The sequence below is a fragment of the Larus michahellis genome, chromosome W (genome assembly GCF_964199755.1).
Source record: "Larus michahellis chromosome W, bLarMic1.1, whole genome shotgun sequence".
Taxonomy (NCBI): Eukaryota; Metazoa; Chordata; class Aves; order Charadriiformes; family Laridae; genus Larus; species Larus michahellis.
In genome coordinates, this window is record NC_133929.1 from 25,071,601 (window position 1) to 25,098,635 (window position 27,035).

General features: G+C 44.2%; 1 protein-coding gene across 7 annotated transcripts in view; it reads right to left on the bottom strand.

The window, feature by feature from the left end:
- The window catches only part of LOC141735427 (protein Hook homolog 3-like), a 126,823-nt gene that overhangs the window by 23,420 nt on the left and 76,368 nt on the right, over window positions 1-27,035 (bottom strand). For all 7 annotated transcript variants that reach the window (XM_074568153.1, XM_074568152.1, XM_074568151.1 and 4 more), the window contains 3 exons: window positions 26,044-26,154; window positions 14,391-14,478; window positions 13,678-13,747 (listed from right to left, as the gene is read on the bottom strand). In XM_074568153.1, the coding sequence (XP_074424254.1) occupies window positions 13,678-13,747; window positions 14,391-14,478; window positions 26,044-26,154 (269 nt within the window). The remainder of the gene's footprint in view (window positions 1-13,677; window positions 13,748-14,390; window positions 14,479-26,043; window positions 26,155-27,035) is intronic.

Below are 27,035 nucleotides of genomic sequence, written 5' to 3' on the forward strand. Positions count from 1 at the left end.
TGCCAAAAGCTTATGCCAGGCAAATATTAGAATGATTACACACACAAACACATTGGGGTACAAAGGCGATAAGTGATCATTTCCTTAAACAATTTGGCTGTATTGGGATTTTTGAAATAGCAAAGCAAATCACGCGAGGATGTTTAACTTGTCAAAAAGTAAACAAGAAAGTGTTTCGACAAGCAGCCACGGGAGGAAGGAAAACAGCTTATAGACCTTTTGAAAGAATACAAGTCGATTTTACTGAATTGCCTAAGGTAGGGAGAATAAAATATTTACTAGTAATAGTAGATTGTAGGAATGTGTCTGAGAGAAAATGGTCACGTGAGCCAGCCTCCCTACTATGAGAGATTAGATTAAGAGCAAAACAGGTGGTAGAAGATGGAATTAGTACATGGGAAAAACGGGAACTGAGAAGGTAGAAAACATGTTGTGCTAATGACTAAGTAATTTACTATGTGAATTCTTGTAACCAATCTGATCTGTGAATGAACTGCATGGACAGCGCGTGAACAGAGACTGTAAGCCAATCATATAGCTGCCGCTAGCGCGTGCTCTTATTGCCTGTCTATATATACGCTGTGAAAACTTGAATAAAGGGAGAACGATCATACTCATATTGAGACTCCATCGTTACTCCGGGTCCATCTCCCACTCCGACATCTGGTAGCAGAGGATGGTTTAGCGCGACTGAGTTCTCCGAGACTGCGGTAAGCAGCTAGAGGAGGGGAGTGGGAAACTTCGGCTGGGAGACGTGCTGCTTGGGCGCATCAGCGGGAGCAGACAACGGTGTGAGGTCGCTCCTCACCTCCCAGGCGCAGCTATGGAAACAGAAGCTGCGGCCACGCTACTCGCTGGGATCCTCTCTAAGAGAGGGATTGAAACACCAGCGAAACTGTTGCTCAAACTGATTAAGCCGGGGCAGGAGATGGGGCAACAAGTAACAAAAGAAGAAGGGGCTATATTAAGACTTCTCCTGCATATCCTCTCTAAGAGAGGGGTGAAATACGATGAGCGTATGCTCCGAAGGTTGTTAACCTGGTGCAGAGAGAACGGATTCGCACCAGAGCCCCAGACAGCTTTTAAAACAGAAATATGGGAGGCTGTTGGGAGAAACCTGTGGGAAGTGATAAGTAAAGGAGACAAAGAGGCATCACCGTTAGCGACGACATGGTGGTTGGTGTTATCGACCTTACAAGATATGAAGGCAGAGCGAGCCACAGCAGCCGGGGCTTTTGCAGCATTACAACCCACAGGAGGGGGATCGAACAGGCCAGGTCCGAAGGTCTGGGACGATCCCCTGCTGATCCCCTCTGCTCCACCTGAGGCCGAGGGAGGAGGCAGAATATCAGCAGAGAAGGACAGAGCCGGAGCTGTTTGCTCCTGCCATTGCCCACCTCACCCCCTCCCCTCCCCAGTCGTCTCCCTGAGATAGAAGTGCTGTTTTTGTATGTCTGCTGTGTAAGTGTGTGTGGGCGCCAGCTTATACCTGCTGATCAGCATGTGTGCTACTGTTTGTTTTTTGTTGTGTGCAGTGTTGTTAGGTGACTCCCCTTGAGCAGGTGTTCTGCCCGGTGTGGTACTGTTCTTGTATGCAACTAGGGCTGACACTCCGTCAAGTGAAGAAGTTTGTGTATACACAATGTTTAGACGTAAGGCGAGCGCACCCCAGGTAGATACACCAGGATGGGCTGTAGAACCGATGGAAGTCCTGAAATATTGGGGGAGTTTTCACCAGCCGACACGTTTACACTCTCGGGAACGGCTTGCCCGTGCAGGGCGTATCGCTGGTTGTTTGTTGTTTGTCTATAAGATCATGGTTGATTGGGAAAAGGAGTTGAGCCAAAATCTATAGGATGCTCTGTATGAAAATGAGAAACTTAAGGAAAAATGAGAAACTGAGCTCTTGTTGCAAAGGCAGACTTTTATGTCAGTCGTAAGTGATGGAAAAAAAAAAAGAGAGAAAAAAAAAGAAAAAAGAAAAAAAGAAAAAAAATGAAAAAGAAAAAAAAAAAAAAGAAACCAAACAGGAACAATTAGATGGGAAATGTGCCACGTTAGCACAAAAGTATGCCATAAGCATTACGAGAAAGCATCAGAAAAAGAGAAATAGGACACCTGATTCAAAGCAGTACCATAGAGATATGGTTTTGGTTTTTTCCTATATGTGTCTATGTTATTGCATGCCTTAGTAGATTGCTCTGTGTTATACCCTGCGAAACTAAAATGAACCCAGCAGAAGCGGTCTCTTGAGCAAGGGGGTGGAATATGGGAAAGCAACGTCAGATCGGCGAGGAGGACTGTAAATACACGCAAGGGACTCGCACCTGGGTGCTGGAAAACACATATATCACACCAATTGTTATTCAGTCTCGGGTGCTGGCAAGAAAAACATTTGGATGACATAAGCCTGTAATGGACTCACAGACACCTTATCTAGCTGCTTGAGAATCTTGGCCTGTTGTGGAAGAAGATCAAAGCACAGTACCAGCAAGAACAGGGAGTCCGCATGCGCTCTTGCTAACAAGGACTCTTTTGCTGCCAAGGATTCTTGATAACAAGGACTCTCTTGCTGCCAAGGATAAGTTTAACAATGCTACTAGTACCGCTATTTCTGAGTTATTGCTAGATGTAGATAGTATTCGATATGCGATGTTGCAAAACAGAGCTGCTACTGATTTTTTGCTTTCAGCTCACAGACATGGTTGTCAAGATTTTAAAGGACTGTATTGTATGAATCTAAGTGACCACTCCACATCCATCCATGCCCAGTTGCAGGAACTGCACCGACCGAACCAGCAACTTGTGGAGACCACTGGGTGAAATCTCTTTGCTGGATGGACTTGGGGGTGGGGTTGGTTGAAGCAAATTATACTCATTGCCTGTGTGGAAGGAATTTGTTATGTTTAGTATGCTGTTTGACGTGTTTAATAAGCATTATATGATCAGCTGTAAATGCCACTTTGCATCGTACCCTTGTACGAGTTGTAGAATATGTTGCTCTAAAAACTATGTGTGTATCCATGAGAACCTGACCTTCACAGAAGAAGATAACAAGAAGGGATTACAACAATGGAGTCACGTATCAGACAGCCGCTGTTAGCAAAGCTGGATCATGAGTTTGGTGAGACTCGCTGCATACACTGGCCACGTGTGCAGTGACTCTAGCCTGTACTTTTCTACTCAATCCAGTGCAGGAGAGTCTGGTGGGACTCGCTGCATGCACTGGCCATGCATGCAGTGACTCTAGCCTGTACTTCTCCACTCAATCCAGTGCAGGATATAAGGGGGCTGTCTCGGGTCAGAGAGGGGGAGAGAGACATGAGCGCACTTTGAAGGTACAGGGGATGCCCTGAAGCACTGTGTCTGCCCCCGCCCCCCCCATACGTTCTATGTTCATTAACCCCAACAGCTCTGAAGGCATTACAGCATGTTGCAAGATAAGATATAGTCTGCTACTGCTGCAAGACGCATTGAACACCTTCCTACAAGAATTTCAACTTTATGCCCTGATAGGACAGTGGGATGATGCACTCGCAAAGAGCCTGACTGCATTAGAGTGGGTATTTTTGCCACATACCTTTTCAAAACCAGTAACTATGATGACTGAAATGTTACCACGATTGTTTTTCCAGGGTCCTTTGTGCTGTCAGCAGCTTTCTGGAATGGATCCAAGCCACATACATGTCCCCATCAAAAAGGATGACCTTGACCCTTGGTTATCACAATTTGACATGTCGTTGCAAAAAAAAAAATATTCGTCCTTTACATGATCAGCTAAAAGCTCAAATACTAAAGATTCAAGACTTAATGAACCACAATGTATTTGAAATATTACAAAAGGATTTCTCGTGGGTAAATCCAAAGAAATTGGCTTTCTGGGCTAAATTTAGGAATCTGGGTATTTATTGCCTTAGCAGGGTTCTTTTTGATTCTGTTTTTAATTGTGTTTAGTATATAACCCACTAAGAGCGTCACAACGAGTAGAAGCACAAGTCATGGCGACCTTGTTAATAAATGGTCTGGTGTTAAAAAAGGGGGAGATGTGGCAGATCTATGAGCAGAGGCCTGCATACGGCCAAAGATACAGTGAGCAGAGCACACAGTAAACACAGAGCCAAGAGAACAATTCATACCTTCACTCCATCCTGTGACGACCATATAACATTTTCGAATCTCAGACAAAGAATAGGGCTAAGTATTCTTCCCTCGCTAGGAACAGCAACGGCATTAAATATGTTGAATAAGATAGGGTGTTGGGCAAGTAAACAGATAAACCTTACAACTGAAATCATATCTAGCTTGCTTACTGATGCTGATAGTATTCGGCATGCTACGTTGCAAAATCGAGTGGCTATTGACTTTTTGCTGTTAGCTCAGGGTCATGGATGTGAAGATTTTGAAGGTATGTGTTGTATGAACCTTTCTGACCACTCATCATCCATTCATAAGCAGTTACGGGAGCTGAAGGATAACATGTCCAAATTAAAAGTGGTCAAAAACGGTTTCGATGATTGGTTAAGCTCATGGGGTATAACGGGATGGTTATCAGACTTACTAAAGCAAGGGCTCATGCTATTCTTGGTTATATTATTATTGGTTATGGTAGCCTCGTGTGTTCTCCGCAAAGTGACTGACATGATAGAAAATGCCATGCATAAGGTCTGGCTGGCTCAAGAAGAAAAAGGGGGTATTGTAGGAATGTATCTGAGAGAAAATGGCCATGTGAGCCAGCCTCCCTACTGTGAGAGATTAGATTAAGAGCAAAACAGGTGGTAGAAGATGGAATTAGTACATGGGAAAAAGGGGGACTGAGAAGGTAGAAAACATGTTGTGCTAATGACTAAGCAATTTACTATGTGAATTCTTGTAACCAACCTGATCTGTGAATGAACTGCATGGACAGCGCGTGAACAGAGACTGTAAGCCAATCATATAGCTGCCGCTAGCGCGTGCTCTTATTGCCTGTCTATATCTACTCTGTGAAAACTTGAATAAAGGGAGAACGATCATACTCATATTGAGACTCCATCGTTACTCCGGGTCCATCTCCCACTCCGACAGTAGATCATTTAACACAATGGGTAGAAGCTTACCCTGTAGCACGAGCTACGGCACAGATGGTAGTAAAAATCTTATTAGAACACTTAATACCTAGATATGGGATAATCCAGTATATTGATTCTGATCAGGGCACACATTTTACTTCTAAAATAATAAAATTATTATGTCAATCATTAGGTATTCAGTGGGAATACCACACTCCGTGGCACCCACAAAGCTCAGGGAAAGTAGAAAGAATGAATCAAACAATAAAACAGCAATTGGCTAAATTAATGATTGAGACACAGATGTCCTGGACGAAATGCCTACCATTGGCACTATTAAACATAAGAACTAAGCCACACAGTGAGACTGGATTATCGCCATATGAAATGTTATATGGAATGCCTTACTCCCAAGGGATGCCCCTGGGGAATAATGTAGTTGAAGATTATAGTATCCAAAAATATATAATATCCATTGGAAAAAGGTTAAAAGAACTACGAGAGATTGGGATGATGGCTCAAACACCACCATTAGGATTTGACACATGTGTCGCGAGTGAAAGGTCCAGTGAAGGAGTGGAGAGTCACATCTGAGCCCGGAGAAGCCAAGCTAACCATCAGACGAACTTAAAGAGACCTTCATCAAGAAGCATAAGCTAAGTTGCTGTGGGAATTTCATTGTAACTACTCCTGTAGAATTAGTGGACCGGGATAAATACCTATTAGGAAAGGTAATTTAGTCCATTGTGTAAACGGTGTTGTTTATTTTTAAGGGCAAAGTGTTCTACATGTTTTAAAATATATCATTTTCCAAAAAAGAAGTCAAGGATCTAGGAAACAGTTTAGAATTTTTGTGCATTCGCTGTGGGGCCACCACTCCCCTATATAACCTACCATGGGTTAGGCTTTATTGTTGTCAATTTAATCAAAGAGTGTTTCTTGATTGAAGGTTACCCCTTAAAAGATTAAGGAAGAGGGCAAGACCGGAGGGGAACGAGTGGTGCGGCTTGAAAGGTCTGCCAAGGGCTGCAACCCCTTCGGGCTGTGACCGCCGATCACTATGGCCCTGACCGGACCTCTTCTGGTCCTATTTGGGGTAAGCTCCTTGACTCTGGTTATGGCAAACAACTGCAGCCAGTGCGTAGTAACTACTAGGAGGGGACGGGTAAGTTCCCAGACTTTGGTTTATAATATCGAAATAAAAGAAAGAATAAGGGAATCGGTACAGCGCAGACTACTATTTAACTCATTTTATCATGAAATAGAAACAGGAGTGGAATATGAAATTCCCACAGTTGCTAAAAATCTATTTGTAAATCTTGCTGAAAACATTGCTAAGTCATTAAATGTAACTAATTGTTATGTTTGTGGTGGAACAAACCAAGGTGAACGATGGCCATGGGAGGCTATGGAGAGCAATATTAGTAATCCTCAAATATGGAAAACAATGCGAGACAAAATACCAAGATGAGAACTGCTTTGTATCAAAATCGCTTAGCCTTGGATTATTTGCTGGCACAAGAGGGAGGTGTTTGTGGGAAGTTTAACCTTAGTAATTGTTGTTTAGAAACTGATGATGAAGGGGAAGCTGTAAATGAACTTGTAAAAGAAATGAAGAAAATTGCACATGTCCCAGTTCAGACTTGGACTGGAGTCGACCTAGAAGGATTCTGGGAAAACTTTACGGGAGGTGATTGGCTTACTAAAATCGGGATTGTTATATTGGGGGCATTTCCAGGATTGTTAATAATTCCATGTTTTATACCTTGTTTTATTAGACTAATACACTCAGTTATACAAGGAATGCAGATAGCTACAGTACCTGTTGATTCAGAACCAGGGAAAGAGAAAACTCTTTCCCTGATGATCCTAAAGACAAAAGAAGATTCAAAACTAATACCCATTCGGCAAGTATTAACTGGGTTGGAAACAAAAACACGAATCAATGCCATAGAAAAAGAAAATGGGGGATTGTGAAATGTGCTTAACTGATTCGTGTCAGTGTGGAACAGTGTTAGGGCCACAGGGTGGTGTGACCTTTGATTGTTTTGTCTGTCTGGCCGCAGACGAGACGGTGTGTCTATCGTGTCTGTGTTTTGCAGGAGCCACCTGGCGAACATTCTAGAATACCAACTTAAACCGGTCCTGTTGTTATCTGCATAGTGACCTGTAAGAGGGGGGATACACCCATTTTTGGCAAGGGCCAACCATTTTAGAGGCAGTTATGAATATGTATTAGTATAGGAGATATAAACCAAAAATGGGGTCTGTAAGGTGTGTGTCTTGGTTGGGCAGAGACCCCCGGCACACCCAGCGCTGTTTGCTTGCCTTTATTCCTTTAATAAATTATAAATTCTAATTGGAATCCTGTTTGCGATTAAATCATTTATCACAAGCCCATAGACCAAATCCACCATATGAAAAAAACACTTTCACCCAGTCTGCAGTTTTTCTCTATGGGATGAGAGAAGATGGTTGAACAGAAAATCTTGTCTGAAAGGCCAGATACTCTTTTTGCTAGATTACAGCGGAGAGACCCAAACTCTGTTGTCATGGAGAAAATAGGAGAGCATCAGTAGCTGTTCCTATGGGTGGGAGCCCCCTCCCACCAGTGGCAGAGGCCTTCTGCAACCTTCACACTTCATTGGAAGCAGTGGCAGCAGCCCAAATCTGTAGATCAGGAAGAAGCAGTCTTCCCAGCTCAGCCACTGCTACTGTCCATCTTTCCGAAGTAAGCAAGGAGGCCAAGTTTAGCACCTCCAGAAAACCAGCATAGATTTATGTTAGTCTGAAACCCAGCTTCTGGAGCTGCTGAAGGTAAAGAGGCAGTGAACTCTACATGGCTGTGCCTGGGTATTTACAGCATTTGGGATTTGAATGTTCATGCAGTAATCCCCTACTTTTGTAATACTGCCTCAAAGCATTACTCTCCTCCTCTGCTGCTAGAGAACAAAACTGAAAGGAAGGACTCTTATAGCAATGCACAGCAATGCAGCTGGAAGAGAAACAACTTGTTTCTGTTATTACTTACCTAGCAAGATATCCTTTAACTACTCTAAAAAGTTTCTCAAACCCGTATGCAGCTTTCCAAATGTTGAAATAGTTGTACCAACATTTTCAGAGGAAAAAATGAGCTCCTAAAGAGTTTGCAGACTTCTGAGATGTGAGTGGTCCTTAATGACCTTAACGATGATGTTTACATTAGTCAAGGACTTTTTCAGCTTCCCATAGAAGCTGAGAGGGAGCATAGACAGGACAAGCTGGCTAAAGGAATATTCCATACCATAGACACCATGCTCAGTATATAAATGGGGGTTGGCCAGGGGGCAGGGAACTGCAATCACTGCTTGGGATGGGCTGAGCAACCCATCCACGTTAAACCACGACAACCAGGCACTCTGGCAAGGCTAAACACAGACTGCATTATCTTAAACCATAGTGATTTTTAGTCCTGTCCCTTCTCTTTCTTTCTAATAGTGCATGGCTGTTTTAGTGTTCATGGTCACTTGCTGAGGGACAGCTCCAGTGCAGGTACATCTGCAAGGAAGCGGGTGTTCACGGCAAAAAAGGGGCTTTTCCTGAGCTTTCCGGAGCCGGGGAAAGGCTGGGAGAGCGCAGGCAGCCCGCGAGAGCCGGCAGCTCGCACGAGGGTTGCTGATGAGGCGGGGGCGGGGCCAGCAGTAACTGTGCCTGATTTAAACGGGGTGTAACCGCCACCAATGGTCACTTGCCGAGGGACAGCTCTGGTGCAGGTACATCTGCAAGGGAGCGGGGGTTCACAGCAAAAAAGGGGCTTTTCCTGAGCTTTCCGGAGCTGGGGAAAGGCTGGGAGAACACAGGCAGCCTGCGAGAGCCAGCAGCTCGCACGAGGGTTGCTGACAAAGTGGGTGCGGGGCCAGCAGTAACAGGGCCCACCCCACTCCCAGAAAAGGCAGCCCTAGGGAGCGCTGCGACCAGAGTGGGCAAACAGAGCATGGTGCGTCAACCAGAGCATAGCATGGCGTGTCAGTTCACGCGGAAGGGTGCTGAAGCTGTACCAGCTTGACCAGGGAGCCATGGTATCCACCCTGCGGAAAGCCTTGGCCTCCCCAAGCTCTGCACCCAGCAGGACTGAGGCAGCTTCCCAGATGGAGCTCTCTCATGGTAGCATGCTGCCACGCAGGTGTCAGGCTGCAGGGTGTGCCCTACCCTTATGCTAGTATCAGATGGCAGCAGTGAACACGCCTGTGGGAGATGTGCCCAGGTAGAGGAACTCTTCTGCCTAGTGATGGAGTTTCGTGAGGAGATAAGTAGATTGAGAACCATCAGGAAGTGTGAGAAGAAGATAGACTGCTGGAGTCTCAGCCTACCTTCCCTCAACCAGGCCCAACAGGCAGAAAGGCCACATGATACAGAGGATTCCCTGTCCTCTCTCTGCCTGTCTGAACAAGGTAACTTAGAGGACAGGGGGCTATGGGAACATGTTCCTGCCCAGAAAAGCAGGTGTGTCTCCCCAGTAACTCCCCCACCTTCCCAGGTACCCTTAAAAAATAGGTATGAGGCTCTGCAAGGGGAACCAAATCATGACAAGGAAAACAAATCAATGTCCATGGAGGTGTCACCAAGGTTAAGTCAAACTACACCTTGCATCAAAACATCTTTAGTAAAGAAAAAAAGAGGAGTCATTGTCATAAGTGACTCCATCCTGAAGGGAGCAGAAGGCCTGATATGCAGACTGGACCCACTTCTCAGGGAAGTCTGCTGCCTCCCTGGGGCCCAGGTTAAAGATATAAAAAGAAAACTTCCTTCCCTGATAAGCCCTTCAGATTACTACCGGCTACTGATTTTTCAGACAGGCAGCGATGAACTGGAAACAAGAAACCCAAGGGTGATCAAGAGACACTTCCGGGCCTTGGGACAACTGGTTAAGGGATCAGGAGCGCAAGTACTGTTCTCCTCTGTCATTCCAGTCTCAGGGAAGGATGAGGGAAGAAACAGAAAGAGCCAGCAGAACAATACCTGGCTCTGAGCCCGGAGTCAGCGGCAGGACTTTGTTTTTTTTGATCATGGGTTGGTTTACACGACACCAGGCCTGCTGGAGACAGATGGGGTACACCTGTCTCAAAGGCGGAAAAGGATCTTGGCACAGGAGATGGCAGGGCTCATCGAACAGTCCTTAAACTAGATTTGAAGGGGGAAGGGGATGAAACCAGGCTCTTCAGAGGTAAGCCTAGGGGCGGCATGCCAATGTCTGTGGGATGGGATTCTAGTGAGGTCCCTTGGTCTGTTGATTTAGTGAAGGCAGGGGATGGAGATTCATGCAGCAGCAGAGATGCAAGGGTCATTGATGGCTTAGAAACTATGGCCACGTCTGGGAATGGTCAGGTAGGAATTAAGGCTTCTCCCAGCAAAAAGGTGGCGGGACCAATAGCCCAACTGAAGTGCTTCTACACTAATGCACGCAGCATGGGCAACAAACAGGAGGAGCTGGAAGCCATTGTGCAGCAGGAAAACTATGATGTAGTCGCCATCACGGAAACGTGGTGGGATGACTCGCACGACTGGAGTGCTGCATTAGATGGCTACAAACTCTTCAGAAGGGACAGGCAAGGAAGGAGAGGAGGTGGGGTGGCCCTGTATGTTAGGGAGTGTTATGAATGTCAAGAGCTTAATGATGGTGACAATAGGGTTGAGTGTTTATGGGTAAGAATCAGGGGGAGGGCCAACAAGACTGATATCATGGTGGGAGTCTGTTATAGACTGCCCAACCAGGATGGAGAGGCAGATGAAATATTCTACAAGCAGCTGGGAGAAGTCTCAAGATCACTAGCCCTTGTCCTGGTGGGAGACTTCAACCTACCAGATATCAGCTGGGAACACAGTACAGCTGAGAGGGAACAGTCTAGGAGGTTCCTGGAGTGTGTTGGGGATAACTTCCTGACACAGCTGCTGAGGGAGCCAACTAGGGAAGGAGCCCTGCTGGACCTGCTGTTTGTAAACAGAGAAGGACTTGTGGGGGATGTGACAGTTGGAGGCCATCTTGGGCATAGCGATCATAGAGTTTTCTATTCTCAGAGAAGCAAGGAGGGGGGTCAGCAGAACTGCCACCATGGACTTCTGGAGGGCGGACTTTGGTCTTTTCAGGAGCCTGCTTGACAGAGTCCCTTGGGAGGCAGTCCCGAAGGGCAAAGGAGTCCAGAAAGGCTGGACATATTTCAAGAAGGAAGTCTTAAAGGCGCAGGAGCAAGCTGTCCCCATGTGCCGTAAAACGAGCCGTCGGGGGAAAAGACCGGCCTGGCTGAACAGAGAGATACGGATACAGCTCAGGGAAAATGGAGAGTTTATGGCCTTTGGAAAAAGGGGCAGGCCACTCAGGAAGGCTACAAAGATGTTGTGAGGCTATGTAGGGAGGAAATTAAAAAGGCCAAAGCCCAACTAGAACTTAACCTGGCTTTGGATGTTAAGGACAATAAGAAAAGTTTCTATAAATACAGTAGTAATAAAAGGAGGACTAAGGAGAATTTCCATCCTTTATTAGATGAGGGCGGTAAAATGGTGACAAAGGACGAGGAGAAGGCTGAGGTACTTAATGCCACCTTTCCCTCAGTCTTTAGTAGTAGGACCAGTTGTTCCCTGAGTACCCAGCCCCCTGAGCTAGTAGATAGGGTCAGGGAGCAGAATGAAGCTCCCATAATCCAACGGGAAATGGTGAGGGACCTGCTACAGCATGTAGACATACACAATCTATGGGGCCAGATGGGATCCACCTGAGGATACTGAGGGAGCTGGCAGAAGCGCTCACCGAGCCACTTTCCATCATTTACCAGCAGTCCTGGCAAACCAGGGAGGTCCGAGGTGACTGGTGTCTAGCAAATGTGACACACATCCACAAGAAGAACCAGAAGGATGATCTGGGGAACTACAGGCCTGTCAGTCTGACCTCGGTGCCTGGGAAGATCATGGAACAGATCATCCTGAGTGCCATTATGCAGCACATGAAGGACAACCAGGCAATCAGGTCCAGTCAGCATGGGTTTATGAAAGGCAGGTCCTGCTTGGCTAACCTGGTCTCCTTCTATGACAAGGTGACCTGCTTGGTGAATGAGGGAAAGGCTGTGGATGTTGTTTACCTGGACTTTAGTAAAGCCTTTAACATCATTTATCACAGCATTCTCCTGGAGAAACTGGCTGCTCATGGCTTGGACGGGAGTACTCTTTGCTGGGTAAAAAACTGGCTGGAGGGCTGGGCCCAGAGAGTAATGGTGAATGGAGTTAAATCCAGTTGGCGGCCGGTCACAAGCAGTGTTCCCCAGGGCTTGGTATTGGGGCCAGTTCTCTTAAATATCCTTATCAATGACCTGGACGAGGGGATTGAGTGCACCCTTGGTAAGTTTGCAGATGACACCAAGTTGGGTGGGAGTGATGATCTGCTTGAGGGACATGGATAGGCTGGATTAATGGGCCGAGGGCAATGGTATGAGGTTCAACAAGGCTAAGTGCCAGGTCCTGCACTTGGGTCACAACAACCCCTTGCAGCGCTACAGGCTTGGGGAAGAGTGGCTGGAGAGCTGCCTGGCAGAAAAGGACCTGGGGGTGTTGGTTGACAGCCGGCTGAACATGAGCCAGCAGTGTGCCCAGGTGGCCAAGAAGGCCAACAGCATCCTGGCCTGTATCAGGAACAGTGTGGTGAGTAGGAAGTGATCGTCCCTTTGTACTTGGCACTGGTGAGGCCCCACCTCGAGTACTGTGTCCAGTTTTGGGCCCCTCACCACAGGAAAGACATTGAGGTGCTGGAGCGAGTCCAGAGAAGGGCAATGAAGCTGGTGAGGGGTCTGGAGAACAAGTCTTATGAGGAGTGGCTGAGGAAGCTGGGGTTGTTTAGCCTAGAGAAAAGGAGGCTGAGGGGAGACCTCATTGCCCTCTACAACTACCTAAAAGGAGGTTGTAGAGAGGTGGGGGTCGGTCTCTTCTCCCAAGTAACAGGTGATAGGACAAGAGGAAACGGCCTCAAGTTGTGCCAGGGGAGGTTTAGATTAGATATTAGGAAAAATTTTTACACTGAAAGGGTTATCACGCATTGGAACAGGCTGCCCAGGGAAGTGGTGGAATCGTCATCCCTGGAGATATTTAAAAGATGTGTAGATGTGGTGCTTAGCGATATGGTTTAGTGATGTTTTTTGTCAGTGTTAGGTTGATGGTTGGACTAGATGATCTGAAAGGTCCCTTCCAACCTAGGCAATTCTACGATTCTATGATTGTGATGCCATGATGCTAATGTATTTTAAAATCTGTTCTTCATTTTGACAATTTTAATGTTTTTTTTCCCCTTACAATAACAATGTATCCCATTGTTCCAAATAAATTTGTGTGCACATAAGAAGTTGCAATTGTATGAATCTTTTGCAGGAAGAGAAACACAACTTGAGGATGAAGTGTTTCTTTGTTTCTCCTTTTGAAACAAGACAAACTTGCGAGAGGTCAAGGGAATCTTGTCTATAAGCATAAAGGCTGCTGTTGTATGGAAATCCAAAGGGAAGGAGAAGAACAAACACGAAGCTTAGTATTTTTCAAACACTGAAAACCAGATGGGAGTGGTCATTTATTTGGACATTCTAAGGCTTAGGTGGAATAAAAATATGCGTTAACTTACTCGATTTCAGGAGTAACAATTTCCACTGCTGGATTCTCTGAAGGTTCATGGCTTCCCAGGGGCATCAGTGCTGTGTCAGGAAAAGAAAGAGATATAAAGTTTACCAGGAGGAACAGCAACTTTCTTTTAAAAGATCAGGAATAAACTTTGTTCTACAAGTTGATAGGTTTAGAGTAATGCTCTTGAGTAACTGGGAAATAATATAAATGTCAGGCCTCTATCAAGAAGGAAAGACAAGCACAAAACAATTTGGATAACAATCACTTTTCCTATTTTCACCCATTCTGGAGAAGTGATTTTATGGTGGATGATTTACTGATTGGTTTATGTAAGAATTAAAAAGCTGTGCAACGGAACACATGGAAATAAATTGCAACATATGAACAATCATGTAGGCATTGGGAAACTGTTACATAATATTCTTTGGAGATGAGAGAGATGTTGAGCATGACTATTCAGAAATCAAATTCCTAGGGTAGGGAGAAACATTTTCTAAATCCACCATATTTGAGAAGAGACTAAACATGAAAAATTTCAGTCAAACTGAAAGCTTCATGAGTTCATAAGCATTTGAAAACAAACACCAAAATTGGTTTTGAGTTTAGCTGAATTTTAGGTTTATTATATGCTAAATAAAGACATATCCAGCCTTCTCCAGAAGACCTCTGTGCACTTTAGAAAAGATATATTTAATCTCCTTTTTTGTCTCTTACCTGTAGTGGTGAGTTGACCCTCCTGTGCTTGTACACATTGAAGCTCTTCAATAGCTTCTTTTAAAGAATCTCTTTCCGCTCTTAATCTCTGAATAATAGGAAGAAAAATAATATTAGTCTTGGTACTACAAATCCATCCTTAACATGAAGCAGATTGCCACAAGGCATAGGATCAACACTTAAAAAAGAATTTATATATGCAACTCGAGCTAATTTTCATGTCAGCGCATTTCAACTTATTTCAGAATAGAATAAAACCCAACTACTTCCTGGAAACAGCAATTCTTTCAGGAGGTTTGCTTCTGCATATTACACTTGTTGAGCTAAATATATCAGAATATAAGCTTACAAAATCAAATATAAGCTTACAATCGGAATATAAGCTTAGAAATTTCTCTTCCCCTCTCACCATCTCTCACTCACATTCTCACTTGCTCACCTCCTGTCTTTTGCCTTGTTTCTGACTCAATCACCTTCTCGATTGCTCTCATTCTGCCACTTGCGCACCCTCTCTCTCTCACCCTCTCTCCTGCCTATCCACCTCCTCTCTCTCTCACCCTCTCTCACTTCCATGTGCCCTCTCTCTCACCACATATCTCCCTCTCACTCACTTGCCTGCACTCGAGCTCTCTAGCCCACCTTCTCTCTCTCGCCTACCTTCTCTTCCTAGCTCTCCCTCCCCTTCTCTCTTACTCCCTTTCTCTCTCTTGCCTTCCCTCTTTCACTCCTTCTTGCCTGCTCTTAGTGATATCGAAACCTCTATGATTCTAACTCTGTAAATCATTTGGGTAAATGATTCTTGACAAGACAATGGGATAGAAGGAACAACCGGACCTAAAACCAGGTACCAGAAACTTCAGTGGGCTGATTGCCCAAGAAACTTGGCTATACCGCATGAAATGTGCCCTGTAGGTGAACCTGACTAATTATAATATGAGAACCACTCCTCTAGAAGTTAGGGTACTCGCCTCCACTTGAAGACCCTCACCCACTGAGCCTGTGCAGTAAAATTAAGAGACGCTGTACCTTTAATTGAAGATGAGGACACTTTACACCAATCAGCTTCAAGATAAGGAATTATGAGCACCAGTAAAAAGTTGATAAGCGATGAATGTGTTAATTATGCTAATTTACAATGTATAAATGCATGATTGTTTCAATGCTGGGTGTGCTAGCTTTGCGGAGATACCCCCTAGCACCCTTTTCTGCACAGAACTGCTAATAAATAGCTAATACCTCGACTCTGGTGTATTATTGGCTTGCACACCGGGTAAACGATCCCATGAGTTTTGGGACAACATTAGTCTCCTTCTCACCCCTTCTCTCACCTTTTTGCTCCCTCTCTTGCCTTCTCTCCCTCACCTTCTCTCTCACTCTGACTCTCTTGCCCTCACCACCTCTCTCACAGTTTCTATCCCCCCCCCGCCCCCTCTTGCATGGGTGCCTTCTCTCTCTCACCCTCTCATGCTTTCTTTCTCTTAATTCTTTTTGTATTTACATTTGCTCTCTTTAATTGCATGTTGTACCACTAGGTCAGGTCCTTTTCTCATGGATGAGGAACTAGTTGTTTTGGCTCTGAACATACTAAGTATCCTTAGATTAGACCTACAAAACTGTTAGACCAAGTGTTTTACAAACTGAGATTTGTTGTCCATTTATGCTAGATGTTTTTTATTGAAGTAAAACATTTAACTTCTGACTTTGCAATGGTATGATTTAGAAATTCAGACTTACTTTATTCCAGATGGAAAGCTTTTAGGCATTAGATTTTTTTTAATGAAAAGAATTAATAAAAATAATTAATTCATCGAGTGCTGTTGATTCCTTACCTGGAAGAACAAATCTTGTTCTTGATAAGTTTGAAACTAATACTTTGTTATTAGTTGAGACAGCTTTCCAAAATATCAGTTGTGTTAAGTGATATGGGATAGTTTTATATTTTGAAATATGTATATGAGCTGGTGCAATTTTTTTAGTTTGTTTTAAAGATGGATTTGAAAACTATGCCAAATTAGAGTACGTGCTTCCTGTTGCCTCTGAATCATCTTTCTATTTTGTAATGTATGTGTATGTATATATAGTGATGTGCATATGTATGCAGATTCTAGGGCAACAGATTAACGACTTCACTCTTCCTGATGTTAACCTGATTGGAGAGCACTCTGATGCTGCAGAGCTTGGGAGAATGCTTCAGCTTATTTTGGGATGTGCTGTGAATTGTGAACAGAAGCAAGGTATTAAATTTTGAAAGTATGTTTTGCTTCCAGGGCAGTTAATGAAAATCTAACTTGCTTTTTAAATCACTGAGGGAAAATGATAGGTTGCTACGAGAGACAAATTTACTTTTTCTAAATCATAGCACTACTTTATTTTACAGACAATAAGTTTTGTTATATTATGAACTTTACTAAGTTTGCAGGCTGGAAACGTGCGATTGGTTTTGCTTTCAACATGCATATTTTTAGTTTGGGTTCCCTGAGCTGAAAAGGGACTTCGCAAATGAAAAGTCTTGTCCCCAACCTTTAACTATTCATGTGTGAGTTAGCTCTGTGAAGTGAAGAATCAACAAATGTGATTTACACGTCCTTCACTGTGATCCATGGGTTCAGGAATGTATCCCAATATCTCACTGCATGTCAGAGAGCCTTTGTTGTCACCAGGTGCCATCTACTGAAAACTGAGACACTAGGGTTTCAGAGACTTCTGCACATGCTTAGCACTGGAGTATGGGAGACTGTGCCCTTCTGCACCAGTAGCTGGAGGCCAGGCAGGATATCCCAAGGACATCTAAAGTGTCACTAGAGGCCTATATTTAAGCTAATGAATCCCACCTCAGCAGTTATTGGAAAACACTTCTATCTCCTCTGGCTTCTGTGGTGCCAGTTCTTTATCTGACCTACACAAGTAAAGTGGAGACCCATTCTGTTTCTCTCCATATATGGCAGAAGATTTGCTGGGTGGTTAAAGCATTTCTTAAGGTGTTCCAGGGCCCTTGTTGCATCCTTGGGTGTGTGATGTCTTATTATGATCCAGTTCCCTTAAATTATGTTTAACTCAAGTCAGATTAAGGTAAAAATCCAAACAGTTATTCAGAACGTTTAAAATCACAGAATCACGTAATGGTTGAGGTTGGAAGGGACCTCTGGAGGCCATCTGGTCCAATGCCCTTGCTCAAGCAGGGCCACCTAGAGACGGTTGCCCAGGATCATGTCCAGACGGCTTTCGAACATCTCCAAGTATGGAGATGACACAACCTCTCCGGGCAACCTGTTCCAGTGCTCAGTCACCCTCACAGTAAAAAAGTGTTTCCTGCTGTTCAGACAGAACCTCCTGTTTTTCCATTTGTGCCCATTGCCTCTTGTCCTGTCATCGGATACCACTGGAAAGAGCCTGGATTCATCTTGTTTTCACCTTCCCTTCACGCATTTATATACATTGATGAGATTCCTCCCTGAGCCTTCTCTTCTCTAGAATAAGCAGTCCCAGCTCTCTCAGCCTTTCCTCATAGGAGAGATACTCCAGTCCCTTAATCATCTTTGCGGCCCTTCGTAGGACTCCCAGTAGCTCCATATCTCTCATGTACCAAGGAGCCCAGAACTGGGCACAGGACTCCAGGTGTGGCCTCACCAGTGCTGAATAAAGAGGAAGGATTGCCTCCCTCGACCTGCTAGAAACACTCATCCTAATGCAGCCCAGGATACCATTTACCCTTTTTGCTGCCGCCAGGTGCCCACCAAGCCACTCTGTCACTCCCGTCCTCAGTGAGACAGGGGGGAGAGAATATGATTAAAAGCCCGTGAGTCGAGATAAAGGCAGTTTAATAAAAAAGGCAAAGGCCACTCACAGACGCAAAGGAAACAAACAACAAAAATATTATTCTCTACTTCCCATCAGCAGGCAATGTCCAGCCACTTCCTGGGAAGTAGGGCCTCAGTATGTGTAGTGGTTGCTTCAGAAGACAAACACCTTAATAATGAATGCCCCCTCCTCTTCCTCTTTTCCCTTAGATTTTATTGCTGAACATGACATCATATGGTATGGAATATCTCTTTGGTCACTTTGGGTCAGCTGTCCTGTCTATGTCCCCTCCCAATCTCTTGCCCACCTCCAGCCTGCTGGCCTTTGTGGGGGGAGTTTGGAGAGACAGCCTTGATGCTGTGGGAGCACTGCTCAGCAGTAGCCAAAACATCGGTGTGTTATCAACACTGTTCTAGCTACAAATACAAAGCACAGCACTATGAGGAAAGTTAACTCTATCTCAACCAGACCCAATACAGGCACATTGCTGGCTCATGTTCAATCTGGTGTCCACCAGGACCCCCAGGTCCTTTTCTGCCAAGCTGCTTTCCAACTGGGTGGCCCCCAGCATGCACTGGTGCCTGGGGTTGTTCCTCTCCACGTGCAGGGCTTTGCCCTTCCCCTTGTTGAACTTCATGAGGTTCCTGTCAGCCCATTTCTCCAGTCTGTCAAAATCCCTCTGGATGACAGCATGACCCTCTGGCGTATCAGCCACTCCTCCCACTTTTGTGTCACCAGCAAACTTGCTGAGGGTACACTCTGCCCCATCATCCAGATCATTAATGAAGATGTTGAACAGGACTGGACCCAGTATTGACCCCTGGGGTATACCGCTAGTCGCTGGTGTCCAACTAGACTTTGTGCCACTGATCACTACCCTCTGGGCCCAGCCATTCAGCCAGTTTTCAACCCACCTCAGTGTCTGCTCATACAGCCCATACAGCTTCTCTAAGAGGATCTTATGGGAGACAGTGTCAAAGGCCTTACTCAAATCAAGGTAGTCAGAATCCACTGCTCTCCCCTCATCCACCAGGCCAGTCATTTCATCACAGAAGTTTATCAAGTTGGTCAAGCATGACTTCCCCTTGGTGAAGGCATGCTGACTAATCCTGATGATTTTCTTGTCTTTCATGTGCCTGGAAATGGTTCCCAGGATTAGCTGCTCCATCACCTTCACAGGGATGGAGGTGAGGCTGACCGGCCTGTAGTTCCCTGGGTCCTCCTTCTTGCCCTTCTTGAAGATAGGAGGGGCATTTGTTTTCCTCCAGTCCTCAGGCACTTCTTCCAGTCACCATGACTGATCAAAGATTATCAAGAGTGGTCTCTTAATGATATCAGCCAGCTCCCTCAGCCCTCATCATGCATCCCATAGGTACCCATGGACTTATGTATGTCCAGGTTGCTTAAGTATTCCCTGATCTGATCCTCTTCCACCAAGCATACGTCTTCCTTGCTCCAGATTTTCCCCCTGGTCTCTGGGAAATGGGATTCCCGAAGTCCGAGCTTGCTGCTAAAGACTGAGGGAAAGAAGGCATTCAGTATCTCCGCCTTTCCCATGTCCTTTGTCACTAGGTCCCCTGCCCCATTCAGCAGCGGGCCCACATTTTCCCTAGTCTTCCTTTTGCCACTTAGGTTCTTCGAGAAGCCCTTCTTGTTGCCTTTGACGTCCCTTGCCAGATTCAATTCTATTTGGACCTTGGCTCTGTATTCCTCCCAAGATACCTGTCTCTTCTTCCACCTTCTGTATATTTTGGTTTTGTGTTTGAGTTTTGTCAGGAGCTCCTTGTTCATCCATACAGGCCGCCTGGAATTTTTGCCTGACTCCATATTCCTTGGGATGGAGCTCTTTTGAGCTTGAAGGAAGCAATCCTTCACTATCAACCAACTTTCTTGGTTCCTGTTTCCCTCCAGATCATAGAATCATAGAATGTGTTGGGTTGGAAGGGACCTTTAGAGGTCATCTAGTCCAAACCCCCTGCAGTAAGCAGGGACATCTTCAACTAGATCAGGTTGCTCAGAGCCTCAGCAAGCCTGGCCTTGAATGTCTCCAGGGCCTCCACCACCTCTCTGGGCAACCTGTTCCAGTGTCTCACCCCCCTCACTGTGAAGAACTTCTTCCTAATGTCTAATCTAAACCTACCCTGCTCTAGCTTAAAACCACTGCCCCTCGTCCTATTGCTACATGCCCTTGCAAACAGCCCCTCCCCAGCTTTGTTGTAGGCCCCCTTCAGGTACTGGAAGGCCGCTATAAGGTCTCCCCGGAGCCTTCTCTTCTCCAGGCTGAACCACCCCACCTCTCTCAGCCTGTCCTCATAGGAGAGGTGCTCCAGCCCTCTGATCATCTTTGTGGCCCTCCTCTGGACCCGCTCCAACAGGTCCATGTCCTTCTTGTGCTGAGGACTCCAGAGCTGGACACAGTACTCCAGGTGGGGTCTCATCAGAGCAGAGTAGAGGGGGAGAATCACCTCTCTCGATCTGCTGTCCACGGTTCTTCTGATGAAACCCAGGATGCGATTGGCCTTCTGGGCTGTGAGTGCACATTGTTGGCTCATGTCCAGCTTTTCATCCACCAGTACCCCCAAGTCCTTTTCCTCAGGGTAAATGGATAATGGTCCCAGGATAATGCCATGGGACACTGCCAAGCGGATTCCTGAAGAGGCCAAAGTCTGCTCTCCTGAAGTCCAGGGCTGTGACCTTGCTTTTTACCCTCCTCCTCTCAGGACCCTGAACTCCACCAATGTCATGGTCACTGCAGCCAAGGCTGCTTTTGACCTTCACATCCCTCATGAGTCCCTCCTTGGTTTTGAGTATGAGCACCTCTCCTCATTGTTTCCTCTATAATTGGAGTCAGGAAGTTGTCGTCAATGCACTCCAGGAACCTCCTGTATTGCTTATGCCCCGTTGTGTTGTCCCTCCAGTAGATATCGGGGTAAGTGTCAAGAGTCTTCAGAAAAGATGTAGGTGGATAAGCGAAAGAAAAAGCTATGCTTACTGTATTTACGCTAAGTTTCTGTCAAAGGCTGTCTCTCCCTAATACACCTCACTTCTGTTTCCTTTCAGGCAAAATGGCAGCTCTGTTATCAAGACTGTTGTCTTCCTCTTGTATTGTGTATCTTAGCTTTTAAGCTAATTTCCCCTTTCCAGTTTTCTCAGGGTTCTAAATTGCTTTAATCTCTCATCCTGAAACTACTTTTATTCTTCCCTTAAGCAGGAGAAAGTCTGGCCATCCTCTTATTTAGATTACAAGTGTTTTCCCTTCCATAAGTACATAAATAACTATTAATTTAAGCCACCTCTCTTCCACTTGACTGTTTAGTTAACATCTCAGAGTTAAATACTCTCTTAAGTTCTTTTAGATATTCCACACGAAGAAGGTTTAATGTTTAATATAAAATTTACTTAGTTGAAGATATTTGATGTTACATGGGATTTTGGTTTAGCAGAGTGATACAGCAATATACTGAAATCACAATACAAGCATAATATAGCAACTGCAACAGACAGTTGAATCACAATACAAATGTGATTCCCATTACTGATCTCTCTGTGCTCACCGTCACAACACTGGGTGTCCCAAGTTGCCTGGAAGGAATACGTGTGTTGAAGTTAGCTCAAGCCCGTTGCTCTTTTCATAGTTCATTTTATTAGTTGTCCATTTTTTCTACTTTATGTTCCCCACATGGTAGTCTGACTAGCTCAGGAAGCCATTACTCTCTACTAATTATCTCAGGGAAGGCTGTTTATACAACCTGATGACCCACTGGTACAGCCCTATAGCTAAAACAAAGACTACCCTCCAGTCTCCCTTGTGCCAAGATAAGTTCAGCTTTCTTTACAATAATTGTCCTTACATTCCTTACATTCCTTACAATTCCTTGCATTCTTCCCTGAGCTCAGCATTCTTGCGGTGTTAGGCTTATGGTTGGACTTGACAGTTCTTTTGGGAGGTAATGGGGAAGAAAAAAAGTGGCCATCATAGGCAAAATAACCCCAAATGTTGCAGTGTTCCAGTGAGCCTTGATTTATGTCTGAATAGACTTTTTTTTTCTATAATGTCTTCTTGAGTTTGCTGGCCTGAAACTTGAAAGGTAATTACAAATTTCAGCTTCATCTGTAGCACCTGCTCATCTTGTAGGAAAGATATGACTACTGATCTCATGTTCTGTGTGACTTTCTCAAGCTTAAATAGTAACACACCTGAATGCTCTTATTTTCAGAGTACATACAGACCATAATGATGATGGAAGAATCAGTTCAACATGTTGTCATGACAGCCATTCAGGAGGTATGTTAGAGTGTCCATAGTGTGTAGAAATTAAGCCTTTCAATATTGCAAAGAAACATATTTTATTACACTGTGATGAAAAAGAGGCACAGAGTTTGCAATTTTAGAATAAACGTTTTCCTCTTTTGAGTTAGAAAAACAAATCAAGCAATCCTTCTTCATGTCAAAAAACTTTGGTTGCATGCCCCACTTCTCTAGAAGTTTAGATCTTCTCGACTGTGGTGGGTTGACCTTGGCTAGCCTCCAGGTGCCCACCGAGCCGCTCTATCACTCCCCCTCATCAATAGGACAGGGGGAGAAAATAAGATAGGGTCAAGATAAGGACAGGGAGATCACTTACCAATTACTGTCATGGGCAAAACAGTCTCAACTTCGGGAACTTAATTTAATGTATTGCAAATTAAAAAGAGAGTAGGGTAATGAGAAATAAGAACAAATCTAAAAACACCTTCCCCCCCACCCCTCCCTTCTTCCTAGGCTCAACTTCACTCCCGACTTCTCTTCCTCCTTCCCTCTGAGCAGCGCAGGGGGATGGGCAATAGGGGGTTGCAGTCAGGTCATAACACTCTGCTGCTGCTTCCTCCTCACTCTCTTCCCCTGCTCTAGTGTGGGATCCTACCCACACGATACAGTCCTTCCCGAACTTCTCCAACGTGGGTCCTTCCCACGGGCTGCAGTTCTTCAAGAGCTCCTCCAGCATGGGTCCGTTCCACAGGGCGCAGTCCTGCAAAAATGGACTGCTCCAGCATGGGTCCCCTGTGGGGTCACAGGTCTTGCCAGAAAACCTGCTCCTGCGTGGTCTCCCCTCCACAAGCCGCAGTTTCTGCCAGGAGCCTGTTCCAGCGTGGGTTCTCCATGGGGTCACAGCTTCAGGGCACATCCACCTGCTCCAGCTCCACTGTGGACCTCCATGGGCTGCAGGGGGATAACCTGCATCGCCATGGTCTTCACCACAGGGGAATCTCTGCTTTGGTGCCTGGAGCACCTCCTCCCCCTCCTTCTTCACTGACCTTGGTGTCTGCAGAGTTGTTTCACATATTCTCACTCCTCTCCCTCAGCTGCTGTTGCACATCATTTTTTACCCCTCCACTACCCCTCTTGAGGAATTTGTAGGCCGCGATGAGTTAAGAACCTTTTCCTAAACTTTTCCTAATGTCCAATCTGAACTTCCCCTGATGCAGCTTCAAACCATTTCCTCCTGTCCTGTCACTGGTCATCAGAGAGAGGAGATCAGCACCTCCCCCTCCACTGGCCCCTTTGAGGTAGTTGTAGACTGGGATGAGGTCACCCCTCAGCCTTCTCTTCTCCAAGCTGAACAAACCAAGTGACCTCAGCCACTCCCCGTAAGTCTTGCCCTCGAGACCTTTCACCATCTTGGTCGCCCCCCTCTGGACACACTCTAATAGTTTGATGTCCTTCTTATATTGAGGCGCCTAAACCTGCGCACAGTACTTGAGGTGGGGCCATACCAGTGCAGTGTAGAGTGGGACGATCACCACCAGATCTCTTTCCACGGGGCTGCTCTCCAGCCTCTCGTCCCCCAGTTTGTACATATAACCAGGATTATCCCTTCCCAGGTAGAGAATCTGGCACTTGCTCTTGTTAAATTTCATATGGTTGGTGATTGCCAAGCTCTCCAGTCTATCCAGATCTCTCTGTAAGGCCTCTCTACCCTCGAGGGAGTCCACAGCTCCTCCTAGTTTAGTATCATCAGCAAAATTACTTAATGTACATTTGACTCCTGCTTCCAGATCGTTTATAAAAACATTGAAGAGCACTGGCCCTAAAATTCAGCCCTGGGGAACCCCACTGGTGACTGATCACCAGCGTGATGTAAGCCCATTTACTATAACTCTTTTCCTTCCTAGTCCTTCACTGGTAATCAAATTGCTTCTGAATGTGAGCAAGGAATGACGAATTACATGTTGAACAGTAGAGCAATTTCACTATTTCTGTTACATCTCAAAAAGATGTCACTAAAGAGATGTACTTGAGCCTTAGGGCTCTGCTACCTGTTATTTCTTTTACTCATGCTGCATTCTAACAGTCTTGGATCCTATTGGATGACTATGGAATCATTTCAAGGACTAAAATTGCATAGCGGGAGTTCTTAAAATTAGGATTTTAAAAATAAATCCCCAAACTTCCTGCTAGATCAGCTTCTTTTTTTTTCTTTTAAGTCAGTGCTGTCAGGAACAGGCAAGTGCCAGATTTCCTGCATGAGTTTTGGGATATTTTTCCTATTTTACTTCTGGTTTCTGTTTATGGGTTTTTTTCAGGGAGCAAAAACTTTTATTTTTGAGTTATTTGTAACATATCTGTAATATATATATATTTAAAATTTCTTATGGTACTGCTTTCAACCTTAACTTCACCTTAAATGGTGTCAAGGTTACTTGGCTATCCATTCCAAGGAGATGATGTTTTGTATATATTGCGTCTACAGCTGCACTTGGTGTGTTATATACCAGTTATGCAACCTGGTAAAAAAACAGGAAAGAAAAGCAAAGCAAGAAATTAACAAGACTGCTATGAGCTGTTACAATTTGAGAGTGAGGAGCGAAAGAAAGTGATGACAAGGACAGGTATTCATAGTATTTAGTAAATTGGGCAATGTACAGAAATCTAAGACCTGTGAGCAGAATATAACTGAGAATTTTCAGCTCAAGTGCTACCTAAGTGCAAGACCTGGAAATTTATTAAAAGATTAGACAGGAAATAGAATATCTTCAGGAAGTGTCTACAAAGATTCTGCTTGAAGGAAAGACAGACTTACACTTCAAATAAGCCTGAGCAATTGCTAACTGAAAGAGTTGGCCATGTTTCATGTGGTACTTTAAAGTGCCAATATACAGACTCCCCCCAAAATGTCCACAAACAGAAACCAGCTGTCAAAGAAACTAGAGTATGCCAGAGAAACATGGAGGATCATTCTTGGCAAGAGAGTGCAAGAGCAACCAACCTCAGTCTGTTGGTGGCTTAGAGAGGAATATAATAAACTGGTATCTGCATATCCATGATGATACCAGAAACTAAATCAGTGATTAGTGATCACAAGAGAAAGGGAAAATCACAATAGAGGACACATCCTTCTACAAGATTCCCAAACCTCTTGCTAGAGAGGCCTTGATTTCACAGAGAGAAACATACAGATGCTACCTCAAGGAACATTACTTTGGAAAAAAACCACACTTCTGAGTTTAGTTCTAGGAAGATACTGCAAAAAACCTACTTTAAATAGTTTTTCACAATACATTACAATTATCTTTGGCATTTATTATCCTTTTCATTGTGAATGGTCAAGAAACAACTTCAGACACTATATGTGGGGGCTTTTCCTCTTGAAAATCTGTTGCATATATTTTAATACAGTCCCTTTATCCCATAGAATATAAACACTAAGTTTAAAAATGTATTTGTACACAAACATTAGAAAATTTTAAGTGGAAAATAAAACTTATGAATTCAAAAAGCTCACCATAAAAGCATTTTTGATAACCATAGCTCTGTGTAATAAAGGAAAAATGGTTGCTTTCATTGCTACTAGAAAAATAATATAATGAAACTTACATCTTTTTCTTTTTGGAGGTTGTCTAATTTTTCTTTCAGCCGTTTGCATTCATAATCTAGTTTATCAGCTTTCTTGGATTCTTCAAATAATCTGTTTTGTAATTCCACTGCCTGTGAGAGCAAGAAGCAGTAATTTGTCTGCAGTTATTAACATTAAAACATATGAAAGAAAGTAGTTAATGACCATTTTGCCATGAGGCAAATAAGTGAAATATTTACCTACAGGACAGTCTAAAATTCTTTTTCATGATTTGTTATATGTTTCAGTATAACCAAAAGAATTCAAATACTAGGCCTCACCACAAATAAAAGAAACAAAAAAAATATATAAAGTATCTTTTTGTAATTATATACAAGTGAAATTTACAGGAGAAGCTGTATAATCCTATGAACTGTAATCCTGTAAAATCCTGTAAAGCTGTAGAATCCTATGAATTTAGGAATAGTAGAATAATCCCCCTACTTTCAGAGAAGCCAAGGAAAAGAAAAAGCTCTCACGAAACCTTTTGTCATCTCTTTTTCTACAAACCTCACTCAGAAGTCAGGTACCAGTTCATGCAATTAGGTAAATTTTCTTGTGCTTAGACATTTGTTATTGTTTATTAATACACAAACATGAAAATTCAGCTGCAGGCTCATTATCAGTTTTCTTTATTTCAAGGGGCAATATGTTTTTAACAAAATCTCGTAGATATTTTTCAAGCTGTAAGTCAGTAAAGACCTTTTAAAACTAAAAAAGGAGAAGAATAAAGCTTAGCAGAAAAGATCAGTGAGCACAAGACAACTCAGCAAAGTTCTCAGCCTTTACTAGTATAGACTAAGTCCCAGAATGTTAATAACATACCACAGAGTGTGAAAGCAGTAAACAGAGAAAAGACTGACTGGCAAACACATAAACTGAATGAAGACTCAGATGAAGATATATAATTAATACTTAAAGCAGGACACAGAGTTAGGACTCCTGGAAACTAATTTGTTTGCGTCAGATAGGG